Source organism: Phasianus colchicus, chromosome 7, assembly GCF_987193195.1.
Source record: "Phasianus colchicus chromosome 7, bPhaCol1.hap1.1, whole genome shotgun sequence".
In the NCBI taxonomy this organism is placed as follows: Eukaryota; Metazoa; Chordata; class Aves; order Galliformes; family Phasianidae; genus Phasianus; species Phasianus colchicus.
In genome coordinates, this window is record NC_143442.1 from 4,654,454 (window position 1) to 4,680,905 (window position 26,452).

Here is a 26,452-nt window from a genome sequence, read left to right on the forward strand (position 1 = left end):
TAACTTTCTGTGGTTCAAATCCACAGGAGGGGACACAGGGTCAACCCCTTTAATGGGTACTATGCAGTCAAAAGAAGAACAAAAAATGAGAGGAACAAGGCTGCCCCTAGATTTATCACCTCCCTGCTGCCAAACTATGATTTGTATAAAGTAGTGGATGTTTCTGGTCCTCTTGTTAATAGTAATCTCTAACATTACTGGCTCAGCTTGATCTGTAACACTGGGCAAATCTGAAAAACATGAATTATTTTAGCTGTGTAATAATGTGTTCCATAATATGGAATGTGAGTGTAAATTTTCATAGATGGGGTTATGGACTGCGAACTGTAATGTATGATGACAATTAGAAGACTGACCAAACAGTAAGCAAAGTGCCTGCAACTGTACTGGGGGGTCAAATGTGCAGACAGGGCAATGCCTCCACGCACCATCTGAAGGTGTGTAGCAGGAGCTGAACATATGGTGATGCCAGTGACTGGTACCTGTGTATGTGCTTTGCTTATGAGTAAGGTAAAATCAATCAGTTGATTAGTAACTACTGATTAAGTAATGACGAACACATTGGGAACTGAATAAGTATATATAAAATGTATACATTCTTTCTTGTAGATGGTATCTATGTATAGAAACGTTGCTGGTTAAGCCCTTTTCCAATGCAGGGCCACTAATCAAAGCGTAGTTGACCAGGGGAGATTGCTGGATCCCATGAACAAAACAACTGCTCTCTGACTTGGTACAGAACTGAGCAGGACAGAAATCAGTGATAACAGCACTTCTTTTAGACTCTGAGTGTAAAACTCTGCTTAGGGTTTTGCAAGACACATTCCAAGGGTGTTGCCTGTACTTCAGCGCAGCTAAAAACTGAATGTGTTACTGTATGCTGGGCTCTTAATAATGTGGGTTTAACTCAAAAGGTAGAAAAGATTGGAAAAGGTTCATGTCGGTCTGAGAAGTCTTAAGTAGGAACTGCAGTGCATACTTTTTCTTCCCATCTCCCTTTCAGTTATAATAATTTAGGTTTTAGCATATGACAAATTCTATCATAAATTACTTCCAGAATATACTTTTCAACTTCTGAGTAAAATTTGCAGAAATTAATCTGCAAAACATTCCATGTTTCAGAGTGAGAGATCAAAGAAAATCCCAAATGGAAAACATGCTTTTGAGAGGGGAAAAAAAATTCTAAGTTTTTAAGCTCTTGTAATGAAGATAACTTAATTAAAATCAAAGCAAAGCTAATTAAGGACTTTAAAGTGCAAGTTTATGATTGCATAATATATTTGAAACATGGCAGAACTGCTCTATTATCATCAACAGGAGTTCCCCATAGTTGTGCACGTGTAATGTAGACACCAATGAGTGGAGCAGAATGTAAAAATACACCTGCAGCCCAGTTCTGTGACTGTTGCCATTGACCTTTCTAATTTTCCTTAGTCTTCCAGCTCTTCTACTTGTGAAGTAAGTGCTATTTGGGCAGGTATGTCTCCATCTTTCTTGGAGTTCTTCCTGTGTAAGGAGTTAGAGACAAAACACATGAGCACTTCAGAATGGTTTGGTTGGAAGAGTCCTACAAAGATTGCTGAATCCTATACTGGTATACATTTTTGTTCTGTTTTCTGTATTCTCTTTTATTTGCATGTGGAGCTATGCTGTCATTTTAAACTTAGAGTGTTTACCTAATGGGATGGCAAGATGTGGTGGCATTCTTCTTTTCTCAATTTTTCCATCGCCAAATTTTATTTGTATCATAGGAAAGATAACTTTTTTTTTTTGGTACCAAAATTCACAACATTGAATTCGTAAAATATTCTAACTTCAAGTTAGTTTAAGTTTGTTTTACAAAACATTTTAGACATGATCTTTTTTCCCCTTAGTCATTCCTTTATTTGCTGGCGTATCGTGTCAGTAAGAAGCTTGTGTTTGAATATATATTTTTGGATTAGTTACCACGTGTTATTTTTATGAATACGTAGTGAAAGCTTAATGAGCAAGCTTCCTTCTATAATAAATCAAGGCTGCTAGGTTGATTATTTTTGTTGATTTTTTTTTTTTTTTTTTTTCCCACTTAGAAGAATGTTGCCATATGGGAGATTTGGTTTTTTGGGGACTCTTGGGTGTTCTCAGCAGATGGGGATTGAGGCATTCTGAGGACAGCACAAGGAGCAGCTCCCATCTGAGGAATCACGGATGGAGACTAAAGCACTGCATGCTTTGTTCATAAGAGGAAGGCAGAAATACATTTAAATAAAACAGATATAATTTAAACAATGATGACAGTGACTTAACACAGTTTGAAATGGCTTGATATCCTTGACTATTTGGTACACAGAGGGTGGGTGTGCATAACAAATCTAAGTTCAAAGCTAGTATAGCTTAAAAACAAGCAATCCCTTACTGCAGATCTGTCGGCAAGGTATCAACATATCCTGGGTGAATGTGCACAGGTGCTGAGTAACTTCAAGAGGTATTTCTACTCAGGGGGAGATCCAGGTGTGCAGCCAGCTGCTTGCTGGGACTATTCTCCTGGGGGTTCTTAGGCTGCTTGCTGTTTGTAGGGTAAGATGATTGACTTGTAGTTGTGCAACTTAAAACTGGATCTATTGAACTAAGTGCCTGTTATCAGGTCTCTGAGCACCCAGTTTGAGAGAATATGATGCTCATTAACTGTCTCAGGTGAAACCTTGATTGGTATCAGTCCCAGGACACCAGCAGGAGGGCAAGGAGTGCACTGTCACAGTGCCTGGATCTTTGATAAAAGCAGATACTAATCAGATTCACAGTGAATCATTTATTCTTGCTGTAGAACTAAAGTAGCACTCGATTACATAGACACTATCTCCTGTATAGTCCTTGTTAAGATCCCTGATGACCTGCAGTGTGCTGCAGATAGGAATGGGCAAACCTTTGGAAAGTGCAAGTATTGATAAATCTAATCCCAAATTATTTTTTTTTCCAGCTTTACTGTAATTATGCACATGTAATTAGCTTCCTAATGGAGATTTAGAGCTTTGTCCTGTTAAGCCTGTTGCTTGTCTTTTGACAGACTGCTTTTTTTTCTATCTAGAAACACTGACTGTTGGATATTTTTTGGTGAAACTTTCCTTCTTAAGAGGCATTGCCAGGTGTTTGCAGCCAAGGGTAGGAGTGCTGTCCTTTGGGAGACAAAGCATTCATTTACCCGTAGAGAGATGATTTCTAACCATCTGCTCTATATCTCTGAATTGGTATGTTAAAAATATGTGAATTTTCTCATCCACACTGAGCTGCCAGCTCAGTACACATGATACAGAAGGAAACTGTGTGCAGAGAGGTGCCACTGAAAATCACTGTTTTCTTCTGTTGAGAAATAAGGCCATCTTAGATGCCCATTTTTTAGAATGTATTTTTCTTTTTTTTTCCCAAAAGAACTCCAATTACAGCATATTTATGATTAACTAGTCCAATTCATTATTCAAAGATAGCAGCTGAAAATAAGCGATAATTCTATAGATATGCAAAAGAAAACAGTTTGAAAAAGCATTTTCAGAGCCAATAAAACCCTGAGCTAATATTAAGCTGCTTTTTCAAAGTATGATCTGTTTTTCAAAGTGTTTTTTATAAGTTAGTATTTCTTCTCATTCTGCTGGGTTTATCTGTAGATAGAGGATATGAAAGGCTTATCTGCCCGTAATTTCTTTAGTCTTGAATAGAATAAATACAAAAAGTTTAATTGTGTGGAAGTAGTTAAATTGTTTCAAATAGTGGGGAAAAAAAAATTGCAAACAAGCTCTTTCTCCAAGCACATTGCCTATATCTGAGCTATGTATGAAATAGCTTTTTAAGTCTTATTTACTTCAAGTTCGGCACTTTTTGTAATCTTTATCCAAAACAAGATGGTATTTATTTATGCAGTCATAAGTGACCATTTGCAGCATTAGGGCAACCTGGTACTCTAAAGTTGTGGGATAATCACCTACACCAGTGCTTGCTGGCTGCTGTTCCTCATATAAATAAATAAAAAAACCTCTTCCCATCAGCAGTCTTACCATTTTTTTTTGTGTGTCAAACTTTCATTACCCTTGAGAACAGTGATAGGATATGTCCCATTTCCATATATTTCCTCATTTGAATGCCATTCACTTGGGCACATAGTGTTCTTCTGAGTTTTTCTGTTTTGCTGTTTGGGTATGTTTTGACTGGCAGCTGACACTGAGTAGTGAAAAGGTATTTTATTACAGATAAAAGTATAAAGCATGATGGAACGATGCAGAGGAGAAGGGCTTTTAAATTAATGGCAGCATGGCCGTACTGGGTGTCATTCCATTTCATATTTGCCACATCCAATGGAGTGGTTTTTTTCCCTTAATGCCAACTTTTCTTCAGTGATGGCCACAGGAGTTATGGGCAGGATTTAATACAGACCTTGTTCCTAATTTCCAGAATTCCCTTTTTTAGTATCACTGTAAGGTTTGTTTACAAACTTAAACAGCTATTCTGAAGTTCTTCATCACCTTCAGATGTGATTTTTCTCAATGCTGAGGCTCTGCTTGCTGCACAGTGTAATTAGACTTGGAGTATTACATTTCAGCATAAATGACAGCATTGATTTCTCCTTCTAGTCAATTATTATCAGTTAGGAATTAGAAAAGAAATGAAATTTCTTTTCGGATAGGAATTTTGCATTTAGATAATTGGCTGTGTAAACTCGATTGTGAAATGTTTTCAGGAATTTGAAGTTTTCATGTTGATTTGGCAGCAGATTTTTTTCCTCCACTTAGCTATCAGTTTAGGAGAAGAAAAAGATTGATTTTTATCAACCTTAATTCAACTTCATTCAAAGTTACTGAATACTGTGAGCATTTGAATAAATCCACTGATCTAATACTTAGGAGCACCCATGTGCCCACTTGAGGGAAAAGAATATAATTCTTGAGAGCTATAAATATGTTGCCATGGTAGATCAGCCCTGCCTGCAGTGGAGGAGTTGCAGCTTGATGATCTTTGGGATCCCTTCTAACCCATTCCATTCTATGCCAACTGCAACAACTTTTCATTGTCTGTTAGGAAGTATCATGTAGTGCTGACCATTCACATTGTACTACAAGGCTTCCAGAGATAAACAGCTTTACCATGGATTTTTAAACAGTATTATGAATATACTTTAAAAATATTCATGTAGATCTTTTCATGTTGCTCCATAACTTTGAAATGCTAGAACTCCTTCCCTCTTTCTTACTTCCAGCAACTTTTTCAAGACGAGCTTTCAAAGCAGAAGCCTTAAGCATCTCCCTGAGACATGGAAGCAAAACTGCTTCCTCGAGCATGTAAACTTTCTGCTTATGCAGTCATTTGTTTTGTACAAAGATGAACATAATGGAGCTCCTTACTGTAAATGCAAATTCCCATAGAGTTACGGAAGCCATTAAGTAGCCATATTAAGTAATACAAATGGTATCTACCTTAGAGTTGCAGCTTTGACTCATTTGAAATTATATCCCTTGATAGATTTATAGGCTGACATAAAAATGAGATGTATGTATAGGAAATGAATGGGTTAATTTTAACAAAATATTCTTAGTTCTTTCCTAAAGTCCCAAGAACTGTGCCATAACTTTTCTTTTGAAGCTTAGAGTCAGCTATACAAGCGTGCTTAGAAACATATCTTCAAAGGATTAGAGAATGCAGTCTGTATATTTTGTCTGGAAAATGTTCTCTTTTCGTTGTAGAAAGCCAGCTGAGTTATTTGAAGGAACACTGGGTGTTTGTTATAATGCTAATTGCTAATTGACAGAGCTAAGAAATGAGTGTAGTAAGGCTTTGGATAATTCGAAGCATTTAATCACAAGCTGTAGCAAAGCTGGTCTTGCATAGGAGCAAATCAGTCCAAAAGTTGGTGGAGCTAGCAGACTAAGAGGACAATGACTTGAGGTATGCTAGCAGTGATTAGTAACATGTAACAATATCCATTTTTTTTTTTTTTTTTTTTTGTGAACTGAGCTTGTGAGTAGATCTATGGGTGGAATTAAGTTTAGTTCTTTCTTTTTTATATATTCATTTTTCTATCTCTGTAACAGTATTGACTCCAATGAAGTTGCTTCTCTGTTCTATCTGTAAGGAGCCTTTCCAGTGATCTACAGTTGCAATGCTGTGGACAGATCTAAACCAATTAATGCATCAAGAAATTGAATATAAGATATATTGCATGGAGGCTTTGTGAGTTTTAATTAATGACAGAGTAGTTAGTTAATGATGGAGTAATTTTGTGTTAATTGAGTCTTCCATATCTCAAGGATATCAGATTTTGATGGTTGAAGTCAGGCAATACTTTGTGTGTGCCAGGCTTCAAAAATGAAAGCATGAAATTAAAGGTTGTTGAATTTATCTATTTAAGAAATTTACTTAATAGTGAAAGAGTTGAAGAGTAGGAATTCTTAACGTTCTTCATCATAGAAATAGTTGATGCTAATCCTCTTCATGTCTGATTGGAATTATTATGGGATGTACCAAAATTTTAGGACTATCCAGCCTAAGGTCACTGCCATTAGACACCTCATCAAATAATTGTTTCACACTGTTTCCGTTCATTGTTTTGATGCCTGATTTCAATATCAATATTTCACTTTATTTTCCACTTTTAACTTTCATTGTGTCACTTTATTTTCCTCCACTTTTTTTTTTTATTTACCTCATTCTAAAACATTCTTGTTTTCAGAGGAACATCAGTTATGTGATGTAGGAGAGTTTCTGTGCCGTGATCGCATGACTTGTGTCTCCCAGCACTGGCTGTGTGATGGAGAACCTGACTGCCCCGATGATTCAGATGAGTCTGTAGACACATGTAAGTAAAGAAAGTGCCAATTTTCTCACCTTTATTTTATCCTCCCTTTAAAGGTATAGTTTGTATTTGCAGTAACTGTATAACAGGCATAGGCTCTGCTTCTATTTTTTAATTAATAATTTTTTTTTCTATCAAGAAAACACATTACTTCCAGTATCTAGGTGAGAGCTGAAAGAAAGGGAAGGTGTTTTGTTCATGTGCCACCTTAAATTGAACACTGTCACCAGAGGATATGTTCTCTATGCTCTCACTGAGCTGTAGAGGGCAGAGGCAAAGTCAAGCATGAGGAAAAATGTGCTCTGAAAAGAGGAATGGCTGGATGGAAGTAAGTAGTGCAGAGTGTTTTCCATAAAAGTATGAAGAGCGTATAAACATCAAAGGGAGAAATGAAAGCAGATGTAAAAACTATGAGGAGAAAAGAATAAAAGGAGAGAAAGCTTGAATAAAACATGTTAATTATAATAAAAGGTCTTTTTTATGATTATTTTTTTTAATGTGGCTAAGAGCTTCTGCAGACCAGAGCAACAACCTTAAAGACTATTTTTCTTATCCGCCTTGTAGACTACTGATGAGGTGATATTAAATCTTAATATGTTTCTTGCTTTCTGGGGAAAATGAGGGAATTTCCTGATTTTATCTGCAGAATAATCACTTAATGTGAGAGAAGAAACATGTATTTTGCATCAAAGCAATGCTTGCAATCAAAAAGGCTAGAATTGTAGTTTACTATTAAAATGAAAGAAAAAAATTGAACATCAGACAGTGTTTTAGAGCCTGATCTTTAACACGAGGGACAGAAAAGCTGAGATGTCTGCGAAGCATTTCTGGTTGGCAAATATTGCACAGTCGATTGCAACCTTTCACCATTTGTTTCTGAAATTGATAGGGAAATTGCTTCTGGGGTTGAGGTGAGGGTGCTCTGATGAAGTGCTTGTGAAACTTCTGGGGATTTTAAAAAACAAAATGTTGCATTTGAAAGCCTCAGGTGTACTCAGGATTTTATTTTCGTGCTGCTGATCGGTCACTGTTGTCTTTAAGCTGATATCTGTAAAGATGACATTGGAGCATAGCGTATTGACAGTTGAAAATCTTTCAGTTTTCTAATGAAGACTATGATAAGAGCATGGAAATTGTCACAAGCACAGGTTTTATTTTGCTTCCAGGTGTTATGCACATAGTTTTGTATCCAGCTGCTGCTAGATTTCTGATTATTTCCCTCCCAAGAACTCTGCATGCTTATTGTACTGGATCATAAGATATGTGTTCAGTAAAGCCATTCAAAATTACAGTGGGTTAAAAACATAACCTCTGAAGTTTATTGATAACTAGAAGACAGGGAGTTTAAATGGGAAAACAAGCCTGCTATCTTCTGACATCAGTCAGCCAGATCCTTTTGGAAACAAGTTTTCCTTTGCAAACACTAACAATTTCTGTAGGTTGCAATGCTTATACTGTCCAAAGTCCAAAGTTGACATTAGCATTGTTGCTTTTCTGTACTCCAGCTTCATCAGGTAGGTTGCTTCTCACTGGAGATGAATATCGTATTCCTTAATTTTCATGCCGACCTTTTGTATCACTCTGCAAGGAGTTACAAACCACCTTAAAATACCCTTATGAGATATTTGATAACTCTGTGGTGTTAATGCCAGGAACTTTCCAGCTTTAGTGCATTTTCTGTCTGTTTGTTTATAGATGAATACAGCCTCTATTTCTCAGCTCCTTGATGACTTACGTAAGGTAAATTATTTGGTGTGGCCTGACAGATGTTGCGTGCGGTTCCTGTAGCCATAAACAAATGAAGTTTGATTGATTTTTCTGCAGATTTGTGACTAGCAATAGGGTTTTCTGGGTTCTAATAACATGCAAACATCGATCAAAGCTTCTCCTGCAAGTGGAATTTCTTTGCCTCTCTCCCATGAGGATGTCAAGGTGTCTAAAAAGAGAGAAATTCTCACGCTGCAGCGTTTCCCATGGTGAGAATATGAAAAGTCTTATTAGTCTCATCTCTCAACCATTTATTTGCAGAAAACTCATAGGAACAAAATATCTTTGTTTTCTCTCTCCTACTGGCATTTTAACTAGGATTTGAAGTATACCTTGAAATACCTTGAAATCCACTGGTCCGTACAAACACGGGGTATCGTTGCACAAACAATTTTTCCCAAGAATCTGCCTGGAATCATGCTATCTAGCCCCCTTTACTACCTTAATTAAAAATAAAGGGGGAGAGAGATCTAGGACTGGAATAGAAAGGAGAAAAAGGTGACAGTTAATATTGTATTCAGCCATTGTGTTGGCAGAAGCTGGAGTAGGACTTAATGCTGGCAAGGGTTCCTTAGCTTTGGACAAAGGTAATTGAGCTTTTTGTCATGGCCTGTGTTCTTCTGAGTCAAAACACAGCATCTATCTCCCTTCCACTTCTCAGCTTCTACCAAATCATCTCAGCAATAGCTTTGTAAAAGCAGAAGTGATTCCCTGCAGCATCTACATGTTCTCTCTTTTTCTTACCCACAGTAATTCATTCTGCTCTTGGTGGAGCTGATGCTTTTTTTAATACCAAAGGACCTGGTTCAGTAATTCAGAATAAATAATTTAGTGAAAAAAATGTTGTTGCTTTACCATTAATGATTTGTTCATAAGAAAAATGTTTTCTAAAAATGATATTAATAAAATACTTGACCAAGTAATTCCTACCCTGTCCTGGGGTGATAACTCTCCAAGTTGTTCATAAAGTTTTTGCAAATAGTCAGGATTCAAAAATCAATGTACTTAACCTAATCGGATGAGGCTTGGTTCTTTAGTAGGCTAAATCAGCAAGCTCACTTAAAATCAATAGAGCTGTATCAGGCGCCCCAGAATCTGGCCAGGCATGCTTGACTTTGTAGATAGCTGACGGTTTGGAGGTTGACACAGACGTTTAAAGGACTTTCTTAAAGCTTTTTTTTTTTCTCCTAATTACCGTTTATTATTTATTTTTGCCTATAGGGTCGTCTGCTAAGCTATGCTGCTGAGACAAACAAAAAGAATCAAAAATACTGTTGAAGGAAATGGAGTTTTAAAAAACAACAATGGTAGTAGGCTTTTGTATAGCTAATATCTTAAATGCAGAAGTTCAATCAAAGCACTAGTTTACAGCATTGCCATTTTGGGATACCGGTGTGTGTTGCATTAGAGTTGAGGCTCTAACATGTTCTTCTCTAAACCAGCTTTGTGGATGCCCAAGAAAAATCTGCACACTGCTTCTTAATGAGAGATTTGATATACTACTGGCAGGTTTGCCTCTCAATCTCCCACTGACCAGACTGAGTCTTAAAAGGTCTGTTTGCAAATGACTCCATCTGTTTAGTACACAGAAATTTTTGTGTTATCAGCTTCAGGATTTGTCTGCTTTGCATGTTTCATTTCTAACCTGTGCTCGCAAACTGTTCTTTGTCAGAGTGCATCATGCTAAGGAAGGTGGAACAGATGAGGCAACAAAATTACTTACTTTTCCTGTAGCTTCTTTCTGGAGTGGTACATACTAATTGTGTATGGGTTTTGTGATGACCAGTACAAGAGGTGTCTTATTGTCTCTTTGCTATTAAAACAGAGGAATCTTACTGTCTGGACGAAACAGAGGAGGATGCTGTAGTACTTGCTGATGCTTGTTCTGTGCAGACTTGTGTGTCTGGCACAAGTATACCCAGAACTGTTTTCATACCATTTTGTGAGATGTTCCAGGCTACAGTTTGGTACCATGCAGGTGCCCATTAGAGCCGCCTATCAACCTAAATTTTGCTGGAATACCAAGAATATCTTAAGAGAGAGTTACAATATCAGATTATACTACTATCAAGACATGAAACTATTGGATACTCAATTATTCTAGCAGTAATACAATTTCAAAAACAATTCACCCTGCATCATTAGACTGCAATTTTCTCATATTGTCCTCAACTATATTTTTTTGACCCTTTTTTATTTGAGCTTTCTTAAATGCCAGCCAGATGAATATTTGAATGCAGTCCACTTAGATAACTTATTTGTAGCTATTTATAAACTGAAAGGATTTCAGTTCTCATTAACAAATAATCAGTTTGAATGGTCCATACTTCTAGAAGTTTGAGCAGGTGGAGCTTTATCATATGATGTTGAAATTATTTTTGATGATAATCTTTCTCTGGGATTTTGAGGGAATATCACCTTCTATAATCATGATTAAGCTACAGTTGAAGGAAGATACAGGCAGCAACCAAAAATACTTTTTTTTGGGTCTCACATTGTATGCTAAAGTAGTTTTTTCATTGTCCAGTTGCTAACTGAGACTAGTTTTACAAGCATACAAATTGTTAATATATTACCTAAATTGTTCTTTTACCAGCAGAGGATAAGGTAATTGGGTGCTGTGTTACTCCTGCAATATGAAACAACGAAGATAACATTTCCTAAAGCTCTTAATTCTTTTATGTGTAGAGTCATTGAAGTTCAATAGAAGTCAGTTTCCCAAACCACTCTTAAGTAGCTTTGGAAAATCCCAGATCAATAACCGCATAACGTGCATTTCAGATGAGGTGTGCCATGAGGCTGTTAAAGGTAAATGTCAAAAATACTGGACTCAAGGGAAAAATGTGATCTTGTGTTCTTATCTATTCTAATTTTGCTATGGAAATCTGCTGCGTAAAATAGCTTCTTGTATCTATTCTTCAGCAAGACACATAACTGTGTTAGTAGTCATATTAAACTGATTTGTTCGAGGTGATGAATGTCTGCTAGTCATTTTTTCTTCTCTGAGTCAGGATCTCTCATAGCAGTAGCATAGAAGTTTAACTTCTTTAGCTCTTGTAGGACATAAACCACAACAAAATGACAAATGTTAGCAGATCTTACGAAACTTTTGCTAGTTTATGTAAAATTAAGTTAAATGCTTAGCATAACAATACAATATTGCCATGTTTTTATGTTAACTGGTAAAGAGAAGTGCTTCTGACAGCAAAACAAATGTCTTGTAGCAGGTCGAAATTTCTGATCTGGAAGAAAACAATCCAAATGAGGATCTCTTTGTGGTTTCCTCTGGTGAAACAACTGCAGTTGGTAACCACAGATGGTCAAGCATATATTTCTTATGACCTGTTCTGCCATACTGCTTTTTGACATGTAGCCAGCCACTTGGGCCTGCTGTGCTTGGTCCTGCTCAGATATTTTGTTCTCTGCCCCTTCTCCTAAGGTAAACATCTGCTGCCTGGGCTTCAGCTTCTGACCTCTGCTTTCTCCTTTCTTTACCATTTGGGAAAAATTCATTGCTTGGCCTCTTCAGGAAAGGACATTTTGCTGCTGTGATAGGATTGCTGATGTTCTGGTAGTTAACTGAATATTAGAGCAAGCATCCTGGAAAGGATGGAAGTCAGTTGTGCTTGTATCCTCTAAGACTTCAGTAAAGGTTATGGAGAAGCACCCCACTGAGAGAAACCCTGCATTACAGAGGAGTTCAGTTTGATCCACTGTGGCTTGTGGGACAGCTATCGATAAGGCCCAGTTGTCCTTGAGAGGTTTTGCGCTTTGGAGATGTTCTTTCATTTCTCACTTTTAGTTCTTCTCCTTCTCCCTTAGTGCTGTCTCATCTTTGGGTGCTTATAAGTGCTTGCAATGGGCCTGGGATGAGGGTGACATTTTTTTTACACGCCTTCTCTCCCAGACAGTATATAAGTGACGATATAGAGGCCCTAGAGAACATTTAGAGGCAATTCCTTTTTATTCTTTCCCAATGACTGGTAAAACTATTTCTGAGACATGCAGATTGTGAAATTACTGGAAGAAGTGCATTATCCTTCTTCAAATACAGTCAATTTGTTCATTTTTGTGTGAATACATAGTATGGCTCCTACTTTGAAATACCTTCCTAACATTATTAGGGTGTGTACAAATGGTTGCAGGCACCTGGGCCTCTGTGCAGAAGAGTCAAGCAAATGTGCTGGTGCAACACTGAATGCCACTATAGCTCTGAGCACAAGCCAGTGGGTCCCAACAGAAGGATTTTGTGGCTTTTGGTTGGAGTTTGATTGCCTTCTGCAATCTGAAGTTTGGGAAATTTAAAGGTAGGTCTGCCATAATGTATTATTATTTTTTTAATAGTAAAGGATGGATCTATGGATATACATGATAACATGAGGGAGCTGGCATAGGGTAGGAAGATCAGATTGTGTTCAAAAGAGTAGACAATGGGGTACATTTGTCCAGCTGGTAGGAGAAACACGAAATCTTCCTGGTGACCCAGCTGGTCATGCTGCATTCTCTTCAAAGGCTTAGCAACAGGGAGCATTCCTTTTTAGGGTGCTGTAATTTCTCCTTGTTGAATACAAATTATTTTTTTCTGAAATGATTGTTTTGAAGGTGGTATTCAACGGTCAGGTTAACACTATAATTTGGCAAACAGTAGAATTAATTGCCTTTGCTTTAAAGATATTCATAATTGTAAAAACTAAAACCATTCAGTAAGTTCTTAATGGTTTATTTTTCTATTCTGTATACTTGCTATCAAGAGGCTTAGGTTCAAATAGGTATAAATCCTGTAGCACACCAGCTGCTTTTTTTTTCCTCTAATTTCTGGACTAAAATATGCAACAGCAAGATCAGATTTGGAGGATTTAGAGGTCATTGCATCTTACAGTGACATGGTCATTAGAAATGTACTGCTTCTTTTTTTGTCTGTGGCTGATTATCTTCTGCATGGCTTTCTGAAAGTGGTTCATGGGGAATTCAGTTATATCATTGCTGGCAAAATGAGCCTCTTTTAAGGTCTGAGGAAACATAGGTATAATAAACACAAGGGCAGGAGCCTTTGAAGGATGATACCCAGGACCTAAAACACTGAAACAGCTCATTCATGGATTAATTGCTTGCTAAAATTTCACTTCTTACACAGAAGGAATTCTAATGGGATATATACTCATAAGATAAGAAAATATCAATCTTATGAAAAACTTACAAAAGTAAGTCATACTTTGACCAAGTTTGCAAGTTTTTAACCCAAAGCATTTTTATTTTTGTAAGACATGGAAAAAGGAGATGGCAAGACTTACCACAGTTTCTCTTACGTGAGGTTGTGCTGGCTGTTAATTGTAACCTAAAGACATTGTTTTGCAGTCCTGACATTCTTCACGGTATTTGGCTTTAAAAAAGATCCATGTCTCAGTGGTGATCAGAGTTTGGGCATGGGGAGTCTTTCAGGTGCAATTCTAGTTTCACAAGAAGGATGTGTTCTTCTTTGTACCCACTGAAGAGCTAAGCAATAGCCTTATGTTGAAAGGAACTGTACCAATAATTATTGAAGTTGCATAGGGAGTAAAAAAAAAAAACAACTTTTGTTATCACTAAAACATGGAGCTGTCACAAATTTATTGGCCATTTGACATTAGTGATTGAGGGGGAGAGATGTGAAATTGTAGCATGGGTGAATTCATTCCATGGACTTCTGTATTTGACTTTTCCCTTTTACTCCAATTCTGCATTTTTCCACATATATATGTCCCTAGCTCTTGCTGGCACTTAATTTTTTTTACTGTATTTTCTGCTTTGGTGGTTCTGCTGATAAAAGTACTAAAACTCTTTGTCATCCTCTTACTTCCTTTATTTTTCCACTGACATCATCCTAAACAGATTCCCTTTCTTCCCTTGGGTCTCATTCTTTTCAGTAGTGCTCTAATCCTTATTCTTTCATTTCCTGCCGTGGTTCTTATCTTCCTGAGCAGTCCTTTGTCTTTTACCAACTTGTCAACTATTCAGCATCAGGAAAAAAGTATTTTGGGAAAGGTGAAATGCACCTTAAATGTGATAATTTAACCAAATATCAAGGTGATTGTGATAGCTTTGGTTGTTAGGATGTCATTCCATTCTGTACCAAGAATGGCTTTGGCAAAATGGAGGTAGAGAAATTGCTGTTACACAGCCTGGTCTATTGAGTAGGTGTTGAAAAATTTTAAAAACATATTTAGAAAAAAGAAAAGTATATAGCATCATCAAAAAGCTTTTGGCTTTGCTGGTGTAAGGAGGTAATTTTTGATAATGCGAGGATATATAAATTACAGCAATATTACGTATGAAATTACTTGTTGAAAGGTTTTTATCTGAGGTGATGTTACTTCAGTGTGGGCTCCGATGGCACTGAGACTCATTACAAATGTGTATAATTATAATGATACGTCTGGCCTGCAGATCCCACACCAGGAGAAATGTAGTGTATTAAAATAGCGAGCCGGGTGGTATTCTTTATTTGTCACTTTGGAAATGCTAACATGCAATTACCATTTTTCTTCTCAAAATTACTGATGAAAACATCTCTCATTAGCAGGCAGATGGCTTTCTGCAAGAAAAGTAAAATTGCTCCTTCTGAAAATAGGGCCCTGATTTAAAATAAGAATTCAGATATGATTTTAGTTCTGTAATGAACAGTAGATTTAGTCAGCAAAGAGGGCACTTTGCTATGGATGAAGAAATAATGCAAGACAAAAGCTCTGTTCACAAATAATGCATAACTATGAAAAAAAAGTATAACTCACAATAGCCAGAAGTTTGAATTCAACTGCACTGCTTTTTACTCTTTGAATAAGGCATGACAGGAAATGATGAACAAGATGACATTCCAAAGGTATCCTTCAGGATTGAGTTTCTTACATTAACTTTGGATTTACAGATCTAATCCAGAATGTCCTTGTTTTAGCAGCTCGTATGTGTCCTAGTACTTCTAGGTGAAATGTTACGGATAGCAATGAAACATTTTCATGCCTTTGCACTGCTTGATGCTTTCATCTTATGTTAGTCAAGGAAACATCGATACCCACATGCCTCTGGCTTAGCAGGTCCCTGTGCTGTGCCCTCGGAACTTAGGGTGAATTTCTGTGTAAATCTTGGATGTGCCCAACGTGAAATAATTTAGTGTTACTTTTCTTCACAAGAACATACATTTATACAATTGGACCCAAGTTTGTGTACGTACTTCCTTGTGAGGCTGCTGAACTCATGTTTACTGTTGAACATTTATAAACTCAAGGCACTGATTCTTATGCAGAGTAAGGTTTTCTGTTTATTTATTACTGCAATCTGCATGCAGCTTGCAGTGTGCTGAAGGCCAGCAGTTTGTCTCATTAGGATCCCATAAAGCCGCATCTCATTTCACTTTGGCTACACTGGAGATGTCTCTGAGGTCAGCCAAGTCAGGTCTGCCATTGCTGCAAGTTAACTGCTTAATTTCTTTCCTGCTAACAATTCTGTGAATTTGAATTTATCTGACGAACAAGGTCAGCTGAACTGAACTATTTTTGTGTTTACAAAATTATTTAATTTCCCTTGTTCTTAGCTTCCTTTGCAGTGACTTTGGCCTGGCCTTACACTCCAGTCACTTCCTGATACGTAGCGGGTTTTGTGCTTATCCTGACTGTGTGACTTCATAGCAGGAGAGGGAAATTACAAGAAGATCATTAAAGTGTGAAATTAAATTCCAAAAGATAAAACATCTAAAATATCTAAAACATTACCTTAAAAACAAACAGTGTAATTGATCCTACTTAATTACATGCTTAATAATTTTATACCAGTGTAAAGCACATTGATGATGTACTAATCCATTTCATATTCACTGCCACCACAGATTTTTCTCCTTCTTATTTGCTTTGCATCTCATCATTATCGTGCACATAAAACTAGTATTCTTAGAATTTTTATAGTATTATTTCCATATAAAATGAGGAAAAGTCTAATATATGAATACTAAGCAGCTCATTAACATGGTTGTAATATATCTATTCATGATAAAAGCATCTGAGAAATGCTGATATAAAAGAGTACTTCAGTCCTGGAGTATAACTAAGATTAGAAGAATCATGCCTCGGATAATAAATACTTCAGGGAAAACAGGAAATGTTAAATACAAATAAAATCATATAAAGTGTTTTGTATGGTTAATCAAACACATTAACAGAAGCATTTATTTTCGTTACATAATTAATATATTACTAGTTCTAACAGCCTTTTTTTTTTAATATAAAGAACCTGAAGAGTATGAGAGATTTTAAATTGAGGAGGAAAAAAAAAATCTGCCCTGATTTTTTTTTTTTAAATCTGGACCTGGCACGAAGATTGTTGATGATTGATTGGCATAGCAAGCAAAATGTGTGGAAGAACCACATAATATAGAATCATAGAATGGCCTGGGTTGAAAAGGACCACAATGGTCATCTAGTTTCAATCCTCCTGTTATGTGCCAGATCATCAACCATTAGACTAGGCTGCCCAATGTCACATCCAGCCTGGCCTTGAATGCTTCCAGGGATGGGGCATCCACAACCTCCTTGGGCAAATAGATCAAGTTAAGAAGCCTGATCTTTAAATTAGCTCTATGTGGGCAAGCTGTCTCCAACTGAAGAAATAGGGTTGGCTTTGAAACAATTCATTTATTGAACAGTTTTGTTCTTTCTCTGCCCATCTCCTTGAAGGTTTGGTGCTTGAAGTCATTGCTGCTGGCCTTTTAGCCTTGCTTTCTGTGTCTGGGCCACAGGAAGGAGCTGTTCTGAATTACCTGTCCAAAATGGTCCTTAGCATGTGACGGAGAAATTCTGCATTCACAGCAAGTGTCATTAAAAACTGGAGATCAAATTCAGGAAGTAAAGAAAAAATGTGAATAGATAAATGTTTCTTGCTAAGCTGGAGCAAGGGTAACTTTGACTTAAACTACACGTAAAGAAAAAGATGTATTTATTTACTTGGGCTGATGATAGGTTGAAATGATGTATATAATGTTCCCTGACCTGAATATCTGCTCTCTTTGTTTTTTTGGCTTGCTGCCATCAGGAACAGTACCCAGAAAGATGAGAGCATGCAGCAGTTCATGCGGACAGCATCGATAATGCAGGCAGGACTTAGCGTTGTGGGAACACAGCTACTGCTGATACAATGATCTGCTGCTGCTGCCCATTTGTACAGCCAGGAGAGGCTGAGTAGAATCAGTGCTTGAGAAACAGCTCTTGGCCTCACAAGGGGCAGCAGTAGAGCTGCAGGATCTGATCAGTTCCCAAATATTCCAGCAGCCTATGTAGGTCAGTGCAAACCGTGCAGACTTTGCATCTCAGCCCAGGCTGCATAACACCTGCAGTGATTCACCTGTCCTTACTGAGTCTGCCATCCGCTCAGCCATCAGAGCATTGTTGAGCACTCTTCAGTTCTTTTTCTTGTAGTCAATCACTTTTATCTTGTCCTGTCAGCAGCATAGACTTTTTTTTTAAACAACTTTTCAAAATAATTGTAATACTTCATTCCAGTAGGGAGCGATCTAAGTCTGGGAAGGAAGTAAAAACTGCACTCATCCAGACAGCTTGGTTGCTTTTCTTGTGGTAAAACAGAAATCCCTAAATCTTAGTGTGTTTATTCAATTTTTTCATGACTCAGCTGTATGTGTTCTCACATGTGACTTGCCAGCAGCCCTGCAGTTTTGAATCCATAAAAAAAAAAAATACTGTGTGATTCTTCAACAGAATTTTTTTCCTTGCAGTGATTATATTTTATTGTAATAAATAGCTGAAAAAATTCATGTGCAGTCAAGGAGAATGTTCCTTTTCCATTTTGAGGAAGTATGCTAAAAGATGTATAAAACTGCTACTGAGAAGTCAATAGTATAGAAGAAGCAGTGATGAAACACCCACAATTTCCACAAACTTTTGTGTTTTGCTCTGGATTTGAATTTCTTGCATAGCCTCCTCTTCCAGTATGGGCCATATATATCTGGCCCTTCCAATATGTAGCTGTATGTAGCTGCCCCTTCTAGTACAGGTTATATATAGGGTGAACATACATGAGCACAGTTATAGCTCTACATGTCATTATTGTGGTACTCACTGGTATTACTCCATTATTATTTTAGTGGGTGTACCTGTAAAAGCTGAGGGCTTGCCAGGATAAATGCTGTTTTACTGCCCAGGCTTGTTACTGGGCTCAGTAATATGCTTATTGCTGAGTTCTGTGTGTCTGAGCTCAGACACAGGCTTATTGTTGGTAGAACTTGATATTGGGATAGAAAAAATCCCTTGAAAGACTAATATTGAATTTATGCATGGAGTTGACAGTAAGATCTCTTTTTTTAGAAACTAAAATTGCCAGAGTAAAAAGTATATGTAAAACCCATAACTGTTATCAGCCCAGGAGCATGCTAAGTACCAAAGCTAATTCCTAGCATGACGTGATAGCCTTAGAAAATGTACTGTGCTGTGTGCCCACTTTACTGTCGTTTATTTATAATGACAAATTCATTTTAGTGAGATGCTTTTAGCTTTTTAAAATGGCATTAGTAATATTTGGACAGCGATCCATGCCCTCCCTAACAAACTCATGAGGCAGTGATCTTAGGTGGAGGACTCTGTGGATGTGCTGAGCTCATTAAGATTCCTTACCCTGGTAGAAGGCATCAACTATATTAAGTACTGAGTCTTAGTAATAAAAACAAATGCAGCATGGCACAGCAATACGTTACCATCCCTTGGTTTGCTGTAGCATTATGCTTTCAGGGAGGCAAACAAAGGCGTTGTAATAACCTGAGCTGGCATCAGCCCAATTAGTGCTGGAGAACTGTAATGGCTTTCACAGGGTTCAGGGTTGGGTCTTCTACATTGTTTATACTCCCCTAAAGGCGAGCAGGAGCTTTTCTGTTACAAAAAGTAGTTGACTACTGTATTAGCAGATGACTGTGTCTATCTCTAAGCAGTTGTGTTGCTTGCTAATCAGTTTTGTCACACCACTTGGACATGGCCAAAGCATCTTAAATTTACAGTTCTTTGTCCCATATTTAGTCAATGAAACATAATGGATGCTTCTCACCTGGTGCATGGAAGCATTTTTAACATATGCAGGGACTGCTTCCAGTTTGTGAGTCCTTTTATTGCAGAGCTCAAGTACAATGATTTAATGTTTGAGTTACAAATCTTCTGGTTACTGATTTTTTTTTTTTTTAATTCATATTTTTCTCTCCCTCCTCCAGAGGTGCTTTTGCAGGGCTATTTCAGAAAGGATGGCATGTGGTTGACTGTGAAGCGCAGCTAATTCTGGCATCTAGTAAATATCAAAACGTTTTGTCTTTACAGTGATGTGCTGGGGTCAAAATTGCATTTCTGTTTGAAAAGATGAGCATTTCATCTCTAATATCTGCAGCTTAAAAGCTACAGGAAGAAAATGGGAATTTTTAATACTGTTACGTTGTTGATGTTTCTGCCTACGCCTCTCTAAGGAAATCTCCTATACTACACACCAGTAAGAAATGGCAGTATAACATTGCAGTGAATGGCAGATCATTCTGGCTGCTATGTACATGTTGCTGTGTGTGCTTCTTTTGTGCCCATAGAGCTGTAAAAGGACTGGGGCAGTGCTTTTGGGGAGATGTTATCTCTGCTCTAACTCTTGTTTTCAGCATTGCTCCCTTCTTTCATTAAACCCCTTCAGTTTTCCAGACCGTCTGTTGGGACTGCAGTCTGATATCCCTTAGACAACTCTGAACAGCAGCTTTTTTGTGTTGTTGACTCTGTTGGCATCATTCCCCTAATATCACTGCATCTTGCTTGCTTTGTGTGCATCTGTTTAGATCTCATACTCCCTCAGGGCATACACGATCACTAATCTAAGTCCTCAGTTTTAGCTCACTATTCTCTTATTCTTCCAGTTGATGTGTAGTATAAATATCATTGTTGCTTGAGCACTAATGTACAATTTAAAACCCATAAATACCCCATTTGCTGAAAGCTAATAGTCTATTCATTTTGTGCTGAAATGCTGCCTGTTACTTCCGTGACGAATTTGTTTTCTGAGGAGGTGATTCCGTTATCTTTGTTACGCCATGCAAACTCTCACAAAGTAATGTAATTTCAGTTCTTTCATCTCTTTTTTGGCAGATGCCAGATGCTGTCTCAGCTGTCTGTCATAGGGTTGGCCTGATTGTAGGCATGCCTCTGCTGCCAGGGTAGCCAGTCAGTGCAGGGTGATGCTCTGGGTGGTGGAAGCACAGCAAAACCTGACTTTTGTCATAGTTCAGGGGTCCTTGCATTTCATAGCTTTTTTTTTTTTTTCCATTGAGTGTCAACTGGAAATATGTTGCTATTGCAACAGAATTTTCACCATATTTTCAGAGAGTTATGCTGTAATAGCGTCTGTTTCAGTCACTTCAAGAAGAAAAAAAAAACAAAAAAGCAAGGTTGCAAATGTTATCCTGTAATCGCTCAGGCCTGAGGAGTCTCAGAGAGGATAATTAGATGTGCCATTATAATATGACTAGTATAGCTTAGTATTACTTTTAGATAAAATAACTACTTCCACAGTCCTATCTGAGACTCTTAAATATGCAGGTTGTCTCACGCTAAGGCCAATCTGAGAAGTTCCAGGAGCAGTGATAGATTAAAATATGTTTTATCCCCATCTTTAACAAAGATTTTCAGCTTCACTCTCCGAAGTATGTTGTAACATGGACAGGAAAACAAGAAACAGAAGTAGGTGTGATAAAATAACCTTTTCTTGGTTTTGAAGTACAAAGTGACGTATTAAAAAAATATAGGTATATAGAATGGAATTTTTTTTTTAAGAGAAATATGTTATCTCTAGGATTATCTGTTATCTCCTGAGGAAATCTTATTATTTTTTTTACCATTCTTTTGAAATAAATTATGCCATCAGCTCTTGTGTTGGTGTGAGTGGTATAAATTTATCAGCCTACCAGAACTTGATAAATATCTATTAGAGAAGAGGTACATTCTCTACATGGTAGAGAAGAAGAATCTCATAAATAGCTTAACTCTATAGCCTCTGTGGAGTTCTGTCTGTAAACAGATATCACCAATACCATAACGTAGCCAAAACATAAAGAATTTTGCTCACCTCCTCTAAAGATGCAAATTAGGGTAAACATCCTCTTGCTCTCACTTGTAATCATAGCACAAATGAAGCACATGATGAATGTTGTAGGAAGAGGGGACATAAAAAAAAAAAAAAAAATTATAATTTAAGAAAAGCTTTTGTGTTTTTGCCATAATTATAGTAGAAAACTGGAAAGCTGTGAAACTTGTGCCATTACTGTATGGAAGTTAGAGAAGCTGAGCTCCCACTGAGGTTAAAAGAGCTTCTGAGCTTGAATTGGGCAGACCAACAACTTTGGGAATGGCCATATCTCTTGGTGACCATTTGTCTTGCAGAGACAATTTGCAATCAGTTAATTGTTTGAACAAATTCGGTATTTGGAGATTTAATAAAGGAGAGTATTTCATTGCCTGTACACATAACCTCAGTCAGCAGCTGAACTGTCAAGAGAGCTCAGGAGTCTGTGAACCAAGGCGGGGAAAAGCAGCAGTGAAAATGTGCATCTGGCTGGGGACCATTTCATTTCCTTGCACAGGGATCTTGTGCCAATACTGTCACTGTAAGGAGTGCTGCTCCTTAAGGCTGTTTTTCTGTTGTTGCTTTGATTTTTTTTCTCTGTAAGTTTAAGAAACAGAAGCAGTAAAATAGTTGGCTGATCTGTTTTCTCCTCTAAATGTTCTCATTTCACACTTGAAATTAAAGGGTTCTGGTGATGCCTTTTAAAATGGCTTCTATTTTTACATTTTAAAATTATTTTATATTACTTTTTAGTAATACTGTTTAGTGTTTAAAATGTTATAAACATTTAATACAGGAATAAAGTATATTGAATGCCAAAAATAGTGTGCAGAAGTAGAGCCTGTGGTGATATTTGACAGCTCTCTGTCCCGTCCATATTTGTTCCTAGGTTTATGTAAACATGTAGGGTTTATTTTGCTGGATTTCAAATCTATGCGGGCTCTGGATCAGCAGTTTGCAACAGCTGCCAGACTTCTGTCACGTTGATGACAGAATGACGTGATAATTAAACTATTGATCACATCAGGAATCCAGTCACAAGGTTGTGAGCTTCATTCACTAATAATCCAGTCAACATATTTCCTGCTCTCTTGTAATTATGAGGTGCTTCAAGATTCATGTGACAGTTTGGGGGTCATTAAAGCTGTCAGCTGAGAGCCACTCCTTAATGAGATGTTTGGAAAACAGCTCCGGTTTGTAGCAGATGAGAAGTAAATTAGCCTGCCTACTAACTGGGACATCTACTTACTCTTCAGTCAAAACTTGCCTTGCAAGGTGAGGTGACCTATGAGACAGGTGCTGCGAAATACACTGAAAGAGCTGAAAAAACCTTTTTACGTTTGCATAAAGGATGGAGATCAACTGATGATGGTTAGTACTGGTGCACATAAATTGCAAATAGTTTAAGAGGCATGTTATCATGCTTTCCTAAGCTTTTTAGCAAGATTGCTTTTTTTTTTTTTTAATAAGGTAGCAAATACAGATGCAAGTGTTGCTTTCAGTGCTTTTATGCTGCTTTGATTGTTGAAAGAAGTTGCTGTGAGTTTGTTGTGGCCTACAGGCAAACTGAGTCAGAAGGATGGGAGACTCGTGCCGTAGAGCTTTGCCAAAAAAGAAAACTGTGAGGATGAGTTCTCATTTTGAAATGTACATAAAATAAGTTGTGTGTTGGGTTTGATGATAGGAATGGAAAAAGAAGAGGAGATTGTAAGTGTTGTTGGTGCGCCTTTAATCTGCCGACAGGAGTCTTTGTGTGAGGATTTGGAGAGTTTGAGCAAACACTGTTGCGTAGTGCATATTGAATTGGCTTGTTGATACTTGTAAGAGGAATTAAGATAAATATACATGTGACAGCGAATGACTTTTTTCCTCAGCACATCTGATTCAGACAGTAGTGTACTTGTGTATGTTCAGAAAGAAAGCAGGAAGATCGTAGTTGATGCTGCTCAGTGATCATAAAAGCATCGAGCTTTCTTTAAAGTCTTTTCAAAATCTTTAGATGTTTTCAATGTTTTGTTGTTTGTTTACCTTTCTAATTGTATTTTTCACACCAAACCTCTTCTAAATGTCCTTTGCAGCTTTAGTCCAGTAGAATGTATCACAAAGTTAAGATTCAGTCTACAAATCCCTTTGTCATGGCCTATAACAAACATGTGAGCAGAAGTTAGTCGATGCCTAGCAATTCTGGGGCATGTTAACTAATTTAACTAACTCTAACTGTTCCAGAAAACCTAAGATGCCTTTGCTTCTATTGGAAATGGTCTTCTGCATTGTATTTTTATTTAACGAGTATAAGTTGTCTTTCAAAGTGATTTTTTTTTTAACTGTATCTGTCAGGATGTTATTACATACACCTGGTCATTTCAGCTACTTACACCACATGCTAAATACACTCAATAAGCATTTCATTTGGCATTAATGGGGTAATTATTGTATGCGAAATACTGATTTATGATAAAAGACACATTTACTAAGATCTGACATTTGTTCAATTCATTACTCATTTGAGATAGCAATTAAACTTTACAAGGTTATTTTGAATTGATTGCTCCAGAAATGTTGTACGATAGTTACTGTAATTCACGTGCAGTGATACATCATCTGCAGCCACCATGCCACCTTAACAAAACATTAATTTTAACTCAACCCTAGACGTTCAGTTGCTAATTATAGCCACTCATTGTCTATAGTATGTTGTAGCAGACTGTTATCAATGGGTACAGTGTCTAAGAGTGGTTTTGAACACGATTTTATTAATATCAGGGAGATGCATACTATGTATGCTGGGGGAAATACATACTATGTCTACTGGATCTCCTAACTCTATAGCAAACTACACCCAAAAGGTATGTGATAAAATGAAAAGTATGCCAGAACTAATGTATGGGCAAATACAAAGCTGGCTGACTTCTGTGAAAAGCTGTAACATATTCAGCTTTAGTGTTCCATAATCCCCTATACTTTTTGGAAGAGCCTTAGGGAGTTACTGGTCCACTCTGAAGTTCCTATTTAATAATGTATAAAGGTATAACATTGCTGTGTGTCCCATAAAAAGTCAGAGAAAGCTAACAATAAGTTTCATTTTCAGGATGAGGATGTACTAGACAAGATTCTGACCTCTGTGTGATCACGGCCTTTGAACATCAAAGATTCTTAGTGTTCGGTAGAGCAGAGTAACGCTGCACTGGGAAAGGGATACTGAGCTCGCACAAGAGAGGCAAATGAGCAATTGTGAAGCTTGTATGGGACTCCTGAGCTGCCTCTGGAGCTTCTGCCAAGATTTCATGTCAGCCTGCTCCCTGCTGAATATCCCAAAAGCAATGGGCAGCTCCCTGCTGCCACTGACCTCCTTGGCATAGCCCTGCTCCTTCAAAACTGATGGCAGCACTCGGTCCTAACTAGCTGGGATCCAAACAGTAAAGCTCTTTAACTTTTTGCTTGTTGCTTGGTATTTCTTGTCTTTCATGTGCTTAGTAGCTGTTGAAATTCCACTGCAAAATAGCTATCTCTTTTTTTTCCCCAAAAAGAAATAAAAGAGAGGTATAAAAAGAACAGAATGCTAAAATGGGAGGATACTCCAGAGACTAGAAAAGAGAAAAAAGAGAGCATGGCTTTGGGAGAAGTTGAAAGAAAAAAAAAAAAATCTTCAGTCCAGCATTAAGGTAGAGCTGAGTTCAAAGCAGTGGTATTTCCAAGTCTTTTAAACCTGTTTCCAGTGAAAGATGCTGCTTTCTCTACCAGGATAATTGCTCTTTATGAGAGAGAAAAAGCACAAGCAGGATATGCAGTTTGTTGAGGCTGTGTAGGACCAAGAAATGTATTTTTGAGGGAAATGGTGCAGATAACCTTTAGTTAGTTGGAAGATCTAGTACCTGAAGGAAGTAACTTCCACGTACAAATTGAAGTTTATGTACAATTTGACTTGTTAATGGAGGTGAGGTGACTTACAAATTGTTGAAGAATCGTGAAAAGTAGGAACATAATGCCAGAGACTTCACTATAGTTATAGTCTTTTTTAAGATTCTCCTTTGGTTTAAAAGTGTTTAAAAGAAAAAAAAAGAAGCAACCTGCTCAGAGTAAAAAATTCTCTTATTAGAGGAACAAGTTCACACATCTGTAAGTACAGAGAAGAAAAGCAAAGCTTAGAGTTAGTAAGAAATGGGTCTCTTAGATTATGTAACACATGGAAATTGCTGCTTTATCTTAGAAGGGAACACAGGGCAGAAAAGTGGTTTTCATCAGAAAACCTCAGTTTTGTGATCAATTCTCTTGATCTCCTGTCATTACCACTTGTCCTATAATTTAACAAAATATATGGGGATAGATTCTTGTGGCATGAATGTTTAATAATTAAGGTGGCTGACCCTTTCTATTGCTGTGGCTGCTTAGTAATGTTTGCTATGAGAATTGGTTGTACTTGATAAAATTGATGAGTAATGCCAAAAGTAATGCCTCCAATTTTATGATGATGGCCCTGGATGTCAGAGGTGAATGTTGATGGGATGACAGTAGAGGCTGAACCTTCCCACCAGTATTCTGTAATGTTTTGTTGTTGTGAGATAGATGGCAGCAGAGGGGCAGTCTGACAGAATGGTGTCTGATGTGAAGGTGTGGATGGCTATTTTGACAAATAGTGATTTGTAGCTGAGAATTTGCTCTATCAGAGTGTTATTGTGTTTCTTGTGTCTGTTGTAGTTTCCATGGAAATAAATGGGAAGCATTGCTTTTAGGGCAACCTACATAATGGGTTAAAACAAACAAACA

General features: G+C 37.4%; 1 protein-coding gene across 3 annotated transcripts in view; it reads left to right on the forward strand.

Annotated features, from left to right (window-relative positions):
* The window catches only part of LRP1B (LDL receptor related protein 1B), a 591,311-nt gene that overhangs the window by 143,181 nt on the left and 421,678 nt on the right, over nt 1–26,452 (forward strand). For all 3 annotated transcript variants that reach the window (XM_090143529.1, XM_090143530.1, XM_090143531.1), the window contains exon 2: nt 6,692–6,817. In XM_090143529.1, coding sequence (XP_089999655.1) covers nt 6,692–6,817 — 126 coding nt within the window. The remainder of the gene's footprint in view (nt 1–6,691; nt 6,818–26,452) is intronic.